The sequence below is a fragment of the Fundulus heteroclitus genome, chromosome 13 (genome assembly GCF_011125445.2).
Source record: "Fundulus heteroclitus isolate FHET01 chromosome 13, MU-UCD_Fhet_4.1, whole genome shotgun sequence".
Lineage (NCBI taxonomy): Eukaryota > Metazoa > Chordata > Actinopteri > Cyprinodontiformes > Fundulidae > Fundulus > Fundulus heteroclitus.
Window position 1 is genome coordinate 17,112,529 of NC_046373.1, and position 12,947 is coordinate 17,125,475.

At 37.3% G+C, this 12,947-nt stretch overlaps 1 protein-coding gene across 15 annotated transcripts in view; it reads right to left on the bottom strand.

The window, feature by feature from the left end:
• ptk2aa (protein tyrosine kinase 2aa) overlaps window positions 1-12,947 on the bottom strand; it is a 99,414-nt gene that overhangs the window by 40,699 nt on the left and 45,768 nt on the right. For all 15 annotated transcript variants that reach the window (XM_036145244.1, XM_036145243.1, XM_036145245.1 and 12 more), the window contains 4 exons: window positions 11,018-11,072; window positions 1,360-1,500; window positions 1,134-1,211; window positions 838-945 (listed from right to left, as the gene is read on the bottom strand). In XM_036145244.1, coding sequence (XP_036001137.1) covers window positions 838-945; window positions 1,134-1,211; window positions 1,360-1,500; window positions 11,018-11,072 — 382 coding nt within the window. The remainder of the gene's footprint in view (window positions 1-837; window positions 946-1,133; window positions 1,212-1,359; window positions 1,501-11,017; window positions 11,073-12,947) is intronic.

The window sequence follows — 12,947 nt, forward strand, 5'->3', positions numbered from 1 at the left end:
ATTCTGCTGATTGTTCATGGTGGTGAAGATTACCTTAGGTCCTCGTTCAGTTTTACAACTAAAGCGGTTCAGTTATCAGGGATTGTTCAAGGTATCAATAAATGTGCAAGATTTGTTCCCACCGAATAAATACACTCATATTAAACATTGGATTTTTCTATATTTGTCTGGGTGAGAGTGTGCTTCAGCAATAAAAATTTTGTACAATTTGTGTACTATAAAATATTCATTTTCAAACTGACATCAGAACATCTATGTGGTAAAAATATAACAGGCTATAGTTAAATTACATTTCTGTAGGTTTTAAAGGTATACTGGATCTTCTTTTTACAGTTTCAAGTCATCTTATCTATTGGTTGTCCCCTCATGCCAATCGTTGTGACATGCGCGCCTAACACCAATGTGCGTGCATATTCCTTGCTAGCAAGGAACCAGTGAGCTTCGGTTTCAGCCGTTCATTGTATCTCCACTGCTCTCGCCGTAGGCGTTGAACATGGCTGAAAGTCGCAAGAAGAAAAGTGTCTTCGATGTTTATGAGTAGAGGAGGAAGGCCTCAGAGGAAAGAAATAAGACCAGAGTAGATTTGGGAGAGTCTTTCAGACGGCCTTACAATTATTCAAAAAGGGACTTGGCCGTTTATTACCTACATTTCCAGAGTGACTAACGCTATTCAGCATCTAACAGGGAAATCATTTCTAATCATTTGAATCATTTCTGATCCTATGACTAAACAAAAGGCAGAAATCCAGTCTTGTATTTGTATCCCGGGCTTTGTTGGGGATATGTTTTTAGACAGAGAGCAGATGACATGGCCCACATCCCAAAGTATTGCCGTACCTCAGCAGCCCCGGCTACATTCAGCTGCAGCATGCCTTTCCTGTCTTTCTCCTCCATAGCCGAGTACTGGATGGACTGGACTTGGGTAAAGTTTGCTAAATGTGTGGGCTGGAGACAGAGAAGCACAAAGGGAACTCAGAACCCGTTTTATCCACGTTACAATGATTATTACTGATAGATTCTCAGCCTGCTGAAAACCACAATGCCTTCTAAAAGCATCGCATAACTATAAATTCAAGAAAAACTAAATATATTCCACAAAAAAAAAATCAGAAAGGTTTGTAGCCCATACTCACTGTTGATCCCTTATCAGTGAGGTAACTGATGCCTTCTTCTGGCCCGATGGCCAACTCCACCTGGATCACCCAGCTGGACTGTAGGGGGCAAGAAGAACGAAACTGGTTTGGACGCAGGACCAGATGCCACCAGAAGAGGTCAGTATAACATAGTTCATAAAAGCCTCTGCGGCGCACAGAGGGACACCGACCCTGGCTTCTAAAGCACAACTTGGGAGACACCTACCCCGAGGGCACATTTAAAGAACTCCTTGTCGAAGCGGTAGATCGGCGCGAGTATCTCCAAGAACTTGAGGGTGCACTGCTCGTCGTTGAGGTTGGCCACTTGCTTGAATGTTTGCTGAATCAGCTTCCGGAGAGTTTTAGCCTGGAGAAAACAGGAATAGAAAAAGGCCATAAAGAGAGTTCTTTAAATCGTTTTTGCAGGTGATGCATCAAAATATTAAATGAAAATTTACATCAGTGCCTGTCAGGATGGGGGTATTTTTATCTCCCCACTGTCTGTGCAGTGACAGACATTGATTGACTAATAGTCCACTCTGGTTCCAATTAAACTGACCCCTGCACTTCATTCTCAGCTCGGATCAATAGCTAAACAAAGGCACACCGACACTGTTGGTTACAAACTCAAACATCAATGACTCAGCCTGTTCGGTGCCAGATTAAATTAAATCACATAATAAACAAATCTTTCCAGAGTAGATTGTAGAGTTGACCTAAAAAGCTTTTTTTTTTTTAAGTGTGCACTACGCTGGCACAGAGCAGACAGATGGCGGCAAATCCATCCAGGAATAATAATATAGATTTACATCTATTCTTGATGAGTCCACAAATAAAGATCACAATCATACTTGATATCCAACCAAATGTAGTTTAGCGGGCTTGCGCATGTGGTGTGAAAGAACATGCATGCATTATTTTTAAAAAAGCATAACTCCCATAATATTCTCTATTTAGAGAACAGATGGTTTGTCATGTACAGATTATGATAAAGATCACAGGAAGGCTTAAAGTAGATTGGTAGGGCATTATATGCTCAATAGGATGAATTTTGCCTCGGTTATGAGCAATAAAGCAAAAGTTGCAAGTGACAGATGAAACGAGCCTGGAAAAAGTGAGAAACAAATTTTATCGACAGAATCATTTACATTATGATTTCAACCCAACCTTTATTAACCTATGTTACTGTGCACTGTGACTGGGCCAATCTGACCCAAAAACCGGTTGCAATGGATTTCCCTTTAAAGCCTGAAACAGGTAATTGTGAGGAAACTTCACATTTTAAAAAAAGAAAATATGTTTGGTGGCTTAAAAAAAAAAATCAAAATATAAATGTCAGACTTTCAATTTTTCTTTGTATCGTAACTGATAGGTTAGACCAAAAAAAAGAAAATTTCCTGAAGTTTTCTGTATTTTTATACAGGGTGTGTTAAAATACATTAATTTGAATGTTGTAAATTCTATGTTCAGAAAAATATCAACGTCGTTGAAGAGGTAGAGGTCTCAAAAATATTTGTTATTTGTAACTATATATGTATATATATATATATATATATATATATATATATATATATATATATATATATATATATATATATATATATATATATATATATATATATATATATAACTAATGATACATTTGGAGTTGCAAGGTTACGGGTGTCAGAGTAACTTATTAATATGGGTTTAAAAAACCCATATTAATCTTGCTTCACAATTATGTGCTATTTTGGGTTGGAGCTTCACATCTCTGCTAATAAAACACACTGGTTTGGTGTTGCTACATGACAAAACGCTGACAGGTCCATCAAAACTTTTTTCAAAGGCAGTGTAAAATAAATGTATTGTTCAATAGTAAATACTGTAAGGATTGTGGTTTTAGGCATGATAGAGAGCTGTTGCCAGCTGTCCAGTTCAATCCCAAGAGAATCAACAAATTAACACACACACACACACACTTCTCACAAATATCCCAGTGTTCACATGTCAACAATGGCAGATGTGAAAATACACACAGGATTGCATGTTTTTAAGTGCTCTTCATGCTCCAGATAGGGTTGCTGTTTTAATTCCTAGAATTCCACCACAAACACAAAAATGTCCGCCCTTCCTGAGAGGAAGCAGTGCAGTTGGCTATCATCCTCCCCATCACCGTGGCTACACCAATAACCAATCTAACCATCATGTGTTCTTTATTATATTCCTTATTTATTAGGTTCTTGTTCATTATTTTTAGGCAGCTATTTAGACATAAAACCTAAATCAGTTTGTCAATATATGAGCAAATGTCTGTGGATACAAGAAATTGTTTTAAGGCGATTTGTATCTGAAGCTAAACATTTATATTTATGGTTCATTTAACTCTGTAAATGCTATTTCACAAATACTGTTTCTCCATTTGAGTTAAAATTTCCAAGTTTTCTGTAGAAATATAGCAGAGGGAATTATTTAACTTAACAAATAGTTCCTCGTTTAACAACAATAACAAAATTCAACATGGCTGCTGTGCAAATAATATGGTCCCTTAAAGTTTTTTATTTAAAAACACCAAACTTTCTCAGAGTGAATGTTCTAGATTCTCGTGAGTTTTCATAACACTTAGCATAATTCAGTAAACAAAATAAAAAAAAATTGAAATTTTGTTTTCTGCATGTTATTCAGACATACTTTAATGATCCCAAAGATCCCAATGTTATACAAAGAAGCAACTTACTTGTATTTCTTGTGTAAACCAGACCCAGAATAAGAATGGCAGGTGCCTTTTAGAAGAGCTTCTATGGGCCAATAAAGCATTTAAATTGCCCTTTTTATTTTTATCCTTTTATTTTTAGCATACAAATGGTAAGACACATTTTAAAGCTATTGAGAATTTTACGAAAAGAGGGCAGATGTGCAAAAGGAGCCGAGGATTGAGCCCTGAGGAACACCATGCAACAAAGGAGTGACTTTGGACATTATGTTATTTGTAAATGTGGAAAAGGTTCTGCTGCTCAGATAAGAAGAAAACCACTTAAGAACAGTTCCAGTAAAATCCAATCATATTATACAGGGTGTGCAGGTGTCTATCAGTTCTCTATCAATAACCCAAAAACTAAAATTTCTTAGATTAAAAAAAAACTCAAATGAAAAAAAAATTAGAAATAAAGGAAGCAATTTATTTATCAAGAATGTTAGGATTTTTTTCTTCTTAATCATGGAAAAGGGAATAAAGTTTGTGCTCAAATATTTTTCCTCATGCTATTTTTCTTTTTTACCATTGTGATCCAGAAAATGAAAAGCATGAAAGTGAAATTCATGATCACAAACTTCAAGACTGTGTAGAAATCCCAATACAATTAGTATAGTTATATACTAACTATATCTGGAAAATGTTGCAAAAACTAAAGCTTAACAAATTAGTTTTTTAGTTGTTTATTCTTACAGTTTCAAAATGTCATGATTTTCTTAGTTTTTGAATGAGAATTTTAAAATTGTATGATGAACGTAACACATTTTAAAGCAAAACCTATTAGGATGCAAGGATACTTGAACTTGAAAAATAGAATGACGTTATTAAACCAGTTAAAAAGCTAATATCTGGGACTATCATTTATCTATAATAAAATCTTAATTTACCACACATAGCTTAACAAAACCTTAATACAGCTTTGCAGAGGAAGAAGTTTGCTGGAGGAGCAGCTTGAGTCCTCTCTATATTCTTATCCCTACCTGATAATTCGGCTCGTTTATGCATTCTCCTGCGGTTCCGTTTAATTATGTGAAGAACTTAAAGAAGGAGTTGGCTATCGGTCTGAGGGGGCTTAGACACCTGACAAACAGAGAGCTACAGCCAGTGGCCAATATAGTCTCTTTCCCTGTGAAAAAGCTAATTTATTGCAATAGCCCAAAATGTTGAGGTCTGTTCAATTCTGCAAGTCACTGGGGCTTTCTTTTACAGGATATAAGAATCTCTCTGCGCTGGTACCTTCTCAGCATGATCTAATCCTTTACCGTCTTATACGATCATATTACCGACCGCTACTTCTGGCTCTGCATGAAAACATACCCCATTAGGCTGGCGTCTTATCGTCGCGAGAGGCATTGACAATAAGGAACAAGCTAATGAAGCCCCTTTAAGACCCTGAAACCGTATTTCAATATGCTATTCATCCGACGAGAGGGACAAGCTTGTCAAATCAAGCTGCGGCTGGTCCAAACTTTGATCTCCAAAAGGTCAGTTTCACTAAACCTGCTGCCCAGCCTGTCAATACCAATGAACAGACTCTGCTCTTTATAACAGCTAACATAAGTTACTGTTTACTACCGCAGCCATCTGCTCTGGGCTCTGTGTTTAGTGTGTGTTGGGTGGGGGGGTAGTGAGCAGAGTCTATTGAGGGAGAATAATCCCATTAAATGACCACGGTTCCCTTTCGGCAGAGCGAACAGCAGAAACGTAAATGACAGCTGCACCCCCACCTCTGTGACCCCCCCCCCCCCCCCAACACATAAATTAACACGTGTGAATCATAAAAAGCGGCAGCAATGTAATTTTACTCCCGACTCTACCAGAACCCCTCTTCATCTGCTTTAAACTGATAATACGATCAAAGGTATTAGAAGCAAAAAAATTAATGGGTCACTCAGTTAGTTGATTATAAAAAGAGGTTAATCTGCAGTATAAGCTTTAGATCTTTTTCGCCATTGCTATACAGCTTTAATGATGATTTTTGTGCTGCTTGTTATGCCATTTGATATCTTTTTGAAATCCAAATATGAGCATTTTAAAATATTTTAAGATGTATCTATGAGAATTTATGGGAATTTCCAATGACAAAAATTGTCCAACCAGGCATAGTTGTGAATCATTACATTAATCATTAATCATTAATTGTGAGAGCTACGTATTCATCCTCTGCCTACTGTTTTTGATCTTTATATTTATATCTTCATAAAATTAGCCAGTTAGGTGGACCGTTACACCCATTGTTTCCAAATTTGCACACAGATTTGAGTTATTTCATGTTTATACTCAGCAGATCGATGGTGACAGCATGGTGACGGGAATAAAGTTGCTTTGACATGGTGATAAAAAGTTTTTTTCTGGTTAAAGAACTATAATTAACCTCAAATGAGTCTGCGAGGTTAACGGCTGGGTGTTAGTTTCAGTTAACGAGGAGTGGTTCCTTTCCACTGTCACCACATCCTTGCTCAGGAAGCGGGATTGTTAAATTAAATAAGATATGTTTTCACCTACTGGCATGAGAAATTGTATTTGACTGCATTGTTTTATACTTAAGGATCTGGGACACCTGGAAGTGATTTCTTTATCTAGGTGATTGAATTATATTGGATTGGTTTGACTTGATTATATATTTCCTGATCTGTTTATCTTGTAAAGTTCCCTCAAATTAGATTTATTGTGAATTGGTGCTATATACATAAACTGAACTGAATCACCGTAAAATGAAAAAGATACAAAAAACAGAGGTAACTGTTTTGCATCTTTGCTGCCATAAGCAGTGAACCATTATTTATACTTGGAGAAGAGGCGACATCCCAACATTAGGTAGGAATCGCTGTAAAGCGTGGATTGACTATTACTTTAGGTACCTTCTCACATATCTGTGAGAAGGTGACGAATACTTAACAGTCAGAGAGCTCAGATAGATACCACACATATTTGCAACGATATTACAACATCTTAGTCTTTTGTGTATACGTATTTACAAAAAGAAAATCTTTCTATTGTCCTTTTTTTTAAATCTTGGTAGTCATTCATTCATTATAAGCAAAGCAGAACTGAAATGAAACTTGTTTGTAAGCACAAACTTGGCGGTTAAAGCTGATTCTGAAGTATTGTTAGGACAATCTGGTATCTATGTAAGGGTCATGATGCCCGCCGAGGTCCATCCATTTCTGATAATGGACACCTCAAAGGGCTTTATCCCACTTATACCATGGTCCCACGCAAAAGAAATAAATATTAAATCAATTATTAATACTTTAAATGTTTTTTCACCGTTAAAATCAGCAATTTTTCACAACAAGCGGCTGAGAGAAATATTTAATATCGCTCGATGTGACGCGCTGCCAAGGTAACCAGCGTCAACTGTCTTGTCGTTATCAGCTAAAGTTTGAGTTAGTGCAATGATTTAGAACAATTAGCCAATCAGAATCAAGTATTCACCCCGACCATGGTATAAAGTGTAATAATAATAGAGCCAATAATGAGATTTTTTTTTTTTCATTTTCCACCCGACCAGATATGGGTCAGGGATAATCAAACTGAAGCTTGCACGGCTTCACTCTATTTTTTCCCATATAATGCAGCCTTAGTTTATTTAAAAAAAAGTAAAGAGCATTTTTTCTCTTAGCACCAGTTTTTCCTATCACATTCTGTTTGCTCCATTCAGTTATTTAAACAGGAATCCCAATCTACAAAACTAAACACACTGCAAAAACTCAATTAAAAATAAGTAAAATTTTCTTGAAATTAGTGTATTTGTTCTTAATTTGAGCAGGTAAATAAAATGATATGCCAATGGAACGAATATTTTTACCCCTAAAATAAGATAATTAGATAAACTGCACTATAAATAAGATGATGGAGAAGAGTTGTTCCTATTTTAAGCGCAGAAATCTTATTCCATTGGCAGATTATTTAAATTTGCTGCTCAAATCAAGGAATACATTAATTTCAAGAAAACTTTACTTATTTTTAGTCATGTTTTTGCAGTGCACGTTATTCCTGACACTTATACATGCTTACTCAAGTCAGATTTAACTCTTTATTACTGTTTCGCTGAACATGTGTGACATCACGCATCTTTCTGACTTAAAGAAACAGCTTTAATGGGAGAAAGTGGAGGCCATGTTTGGTGAACAAGAGGACAAAGAAGGTAAAGTAAGTAGGCAGGTGACGGGAGGGGAGTCAGCCCCACTTGGCAGAAAGAAGAGGGAGAGAACGGGGGAGAAGCTGCACACCGACACCTCCCCCCTTTCCTTCTCATTGTTGGGATGAAAGAGTGGGTTTAACCGTGACCTAAGGGTCATACGCACACAACCTGCGTACATGCATGAGCGTGCACAATCACAGTCTCTACTCCCTCTGCAGAGCATCTGTCTGCCCGCCTGCTGACATCAGGACCTTTTCGGGTCACTGAGACTTTAATACCGTGAAACACACAGACGCACAAAGATCTCCCCATAAACACGTGCCGTAAATGTACACCATTCATCATGAAAACACACACACATCCACACTGATCGACACAATCAAAATCTTCTGTTTACGGTCAAATCAGTTCACCCCCTTGAGTAATATACCATTTAGTGAAAACTTTATAATTGATCAGGGACTCTTTAATTGATGACTGAATTAATTGCTTTTTTATTAAATGAGCATGCCCACAGTGATTCTTCACAGTCAAACACTTCATTTATCACTCATCCAGAGAACAGGATCCCAAGTATTTTATCCCCTTTCTAAATTTCCATGCTTACACTGCAAAAACAGAACTAAAATAAGTTAAAATCTTCTTGAAATTAGTGCATTTGTCCTTTATTTGAGCAGGTAAATAAGATAATCTGCCAATGGAATAAGATTTTTGCACTTAAAATAGGAAGAACTCATCTCCATCATCTTATTTCAAGTGCATTATATCTAATTATCTTATTTTATGGGTAAATTACTATTTCCATTGGCAGATAATGTTATTTACCTGCTCAAATTAAGGACAAATACACTAATTTCAAGAAAATTTTACTTATTTTTAGTTCTGTTTTTGCAGTGTAAAAGGGGGCATTCGTTTTTTTTGTGTGCTTTTTGTTACTGGACCAGCCGAGCTTTGGCAACATATCAAATAACACATGTTAAAATCGGGCTGAGGGAAACCTTTCTTTATATAAGAGGGAAGCTGTAGGAGCAGCGTTATGTTATAAACATGCTTTAGACACTTGAGCTACTCTAATCGAACAGATGGAGCACTATGACACCAGCTGGTGAGAGTCCAGGGTGCAGTAATTAAGGTGTTTCAACAACAGAAACTACCAGAGTAGTTCTTTTATGAGTCATAAATAAGCCCCCCTGTGTTTTCCGCTGATTCTACCGGGGTAAAGCCAGAGTAGCTAGCTAGACGTTTGCCCCAGATAAAAGCCCGGGTAGGAAGGAAGCAGTTTTTGGTACTGCTGAGCCTTCAAGGTGGGAGCTCTGTGCAGGAAGCCAGCTAAACACTTCTGACTGCTTGGATGTTCTCGTCATTATCCTTCAGCTATCACAGTTCAAACCCAGTTGTTAACTTTCACGGTAATATTTTTAATTTATGCATTCCTACGGGGAGACAAAGGGAGTATATCTTTGAGTCAAAGTAATTTATTTCAGAATATTTCTGCAGCATTTAAAAAAAAAAAAAAATCGACCCACCCAGGTATGTGGATCCTTAACATGCTTTAGGTTAAAAGGAAACAAGGCAGTTGCTGGTGCATGTGTGGTTTCATTTGGATACATCAGAATTCATTTTCTTCCGCTAATCCGAGATCGGGTGGCGGAGGGCAACAGGTCCAGACGGGGACCCCAGAGATCCCTCTCCCCAACAACATCCTCCAGCTAATTCTGGGGGGTCGCAAGGCGTTCTCAGGCCAGATATATAGTCCCTTCAGCGAGTTCTAGGTCTCCCTCAGGGTCTCCTTTTAGGGGGACATGTCCAAAAACCTCCAAAGAGAGGCGGCCAGGGGACATCTTGATTAAATACTAAAACCATGTCAACGTCTACACCTCAGCTATAGAGATTAGCTTAATAGCAGTTATTAGTTACAGTTTCTCTTAATGAAGAAGCTGGTAGTGAATCCCATAAGAAAGAAGCTTGGATTTTTATTGCCCAAGGACACAATAATCCAGTTTCAGAAGCAGGAATCTCTTACGGGTTTGTAGTTACAGCTGACTATCGAGGCATAAACTCCTTTAGACGAGGCTTATAGCTTCCCTGCATTATGGGATTTGTAGTTTTATCACAAATCAAACAAACACCAGTAGTACATTTCTCAAAGAAAAAAAAAGAAAAGATAGATAGATAGATAGATAGATAGATAGATAGATAGATAGATAGATAGATAGATAGATAGATAGATAGATAGATAGATAGATAGATAGATAGATAGATAGATAGATAGATAGATAGATAGATAGATGCTTAAGATCTAGTGACATTTTAAAAACATTTTAAAGGGTAAAAATTAACATAGTTACATTTTAAATTTTAATTACTTTTTAAGTTTTCCTTAACAAGACATTGGGGTCATTCAAAATGTATCACAATTAAAGATTTTCACATAGTTTTGTTGTTTTCACTAATCTTGTAGCCTGAAACCTTTTTGATAAAATCTGAGATGGATGGCCTGACTTTGCTAGAAACCAGGGACTGGTGTCGTCACCCCGGCTGACTGGAGATGCAGGAATCAAATGATATTGAATGTTGAGTTTGAAAACAAAACCAGGCGCTCCTGTTGAACGACTGAAAGCTACAAATTATTTTAGTGGCTGATGATCACCTTTTATCATTTTTCTGTCTGAAGCAGCATCCCTGATGCCAGAAGCCTCTCTAGGAGGCAGCCGGTATTATTCACCAACACGGTTCTGTCTGGCGGTGGAAACGCAGACAACCACCAGCCCAGGAAAGATCAGGAGGTTATAATAAATAAAAGTTAATAAAGGGAATAAAGTTAAGAAGTAAAGGAAAGCAATACTTTAGTTGTGGCACAAGAAACCAAGCTTTTAAACACAATTGTTGGGTTTCTTTCTTTTACAAACACTGTTAAAAGCAAAATGAGAACCTCATTTCTGCTTAAGCAGCTTTAAAACTAATGACACCGACCCCGCCTCGCCTTATATGGACAAATCATCTCACCTTGACCGAGTCCAACAGATCTTTAGGGAAAAATCGCCTCAGACCAACATCTTTCCTGAAGAGAGAAACAGAGATATAGATCAGAGTGCCGTAATTACACAAGGAATTTTAATTGGCTTGCATTTCTCTCTTTATCTGATCTCAGCTGTCTTATGCTCCCCCTCCTGACCGAGAGACACAGGAATATCTGACAACGTGTTGAGCACAGGCCTCCCTCCATCTTCTCCCGAAAATGGATATAAAGCCATACTATTTGAGAGAGAGGGAGTGACGCAGGTCAGAGCGGGGAAAGGGAAACCGTAGTGACAGAGAAAGATGTGCGGCGCTAAAACAGGAAGCTAACTAATGACTCATGCTCCTCAGAGGAAAATATGAGTACTCCAGGAGGAGGAAAGAAAGGAGCGAAGAGGGAGCAAAGGAGCGGCAAGGGAGGTTACATCATCTTTTCTCCAACAAAGGTCACGTCCACAATCCATATTATACAACAGCATCACTATAGTACTTTGCTAAATGCGTGTGGAGAAAAAAATATTCTACTTCACCACAAACAAAAGTTGTTTTTCATCCTGGAGCTGTTTGGATATGGAGGACCAAATCTTCCATATCTAAAAATAAATACAGAAATAAATAAATGCTCAATAAATAAATAAGCATACAATTAATATCCACCAAATTAATAAATGTAGGTAGAAATTAAATTATACAGTGAGACATAAATGTATATATCTCTTTTAATTAGCTTATTTATTTATTTGCCTTTGTTATAATTACCTTATTTATTTATTGCGCGTTATAATCTTCAACTTTATTTATTAATTACTTATATTTTTTAAGTATTTATTTATGTGCATGTTAGAATATTATTGTCTGTTTTATTCTTTCTTTGTATTTTTTTACCCTATATATTTCTGTGATGCTATTTATTTCTGCCTGTCGCTTTTACATTTCTGCCTGTCCTTTTTACATTTCTGTATGCATTTCTGCCTCATTATGCAAATGAGGAGGGCTGTGTCTTAAGGGCTCAACTTCTTCCCATTGGTTGGTTAGCATTTTACTGCATCGGTCAAATCTACATGGCTTTTCCCCGCACTAAAGTTTAAGTAATGTCAAACTCATCAGGCAGACGTTCAGTGTCCAACCTCTTAAGGAAAGCTGCTACTAGACTGGAAGAATTAGAACGCTGTACATTTGGGATCTGAATGTTTTTTCTGTGGTTTCAGATTCGGCTTTTCCAGATCAGTAACTCATCGGCGGATGATTTCTTCTACAAACAGACACCTCTCTGCAACCACAGCAAGGCAGACACTGAGCTACAACCGTAGTTTCCTCAAAACGAGTCTCCCATCGCGCTGGGTGAATTACATTGGGCCCTATGCAGAGCTCGCTAGATAAGAAAATACTGTAGTTGATTATAAAAGTCCCGTTGACTCCACGGAGTCAACAGGATCTAGCTCATGGTTGATCCGGTTGAGGGGCTCCGATTTCGGCCAGCGTCTCTCAGCTGCTCCCTCCTCTCACACGCGGTGGTGCATTTAGGGACCGTCAAAAAACTTTTGAATCAAGCACTCTTGAGAAACAAAAATCAATAAATTCCATATTTTGTGACCACCTATGAAAAAACTAATATAAAATCATGCCACTAAATAACATCTGTAAGGCACACTTGTTTTTATTCCATTTTAAGCTATTTTCAATTTTTAAGATTTATTCAAAGACAATAGTTGGCTGAAGTAGTAGAACAATTTCACAAAGAATTTGAGTGAGTGGGTCACATGACCTGGAAGCTATTGAAGAAAAGTCCCAATTTTTGTCTTGAAAATTGAAAATAGCTTAAAAATGAATAAAAACAAGTGCCTTACAGATTTTATCTATTGGCATCAATTTATATTAGTTTATCTTAGCTGGTCACAAGATAATACATTTATTGATT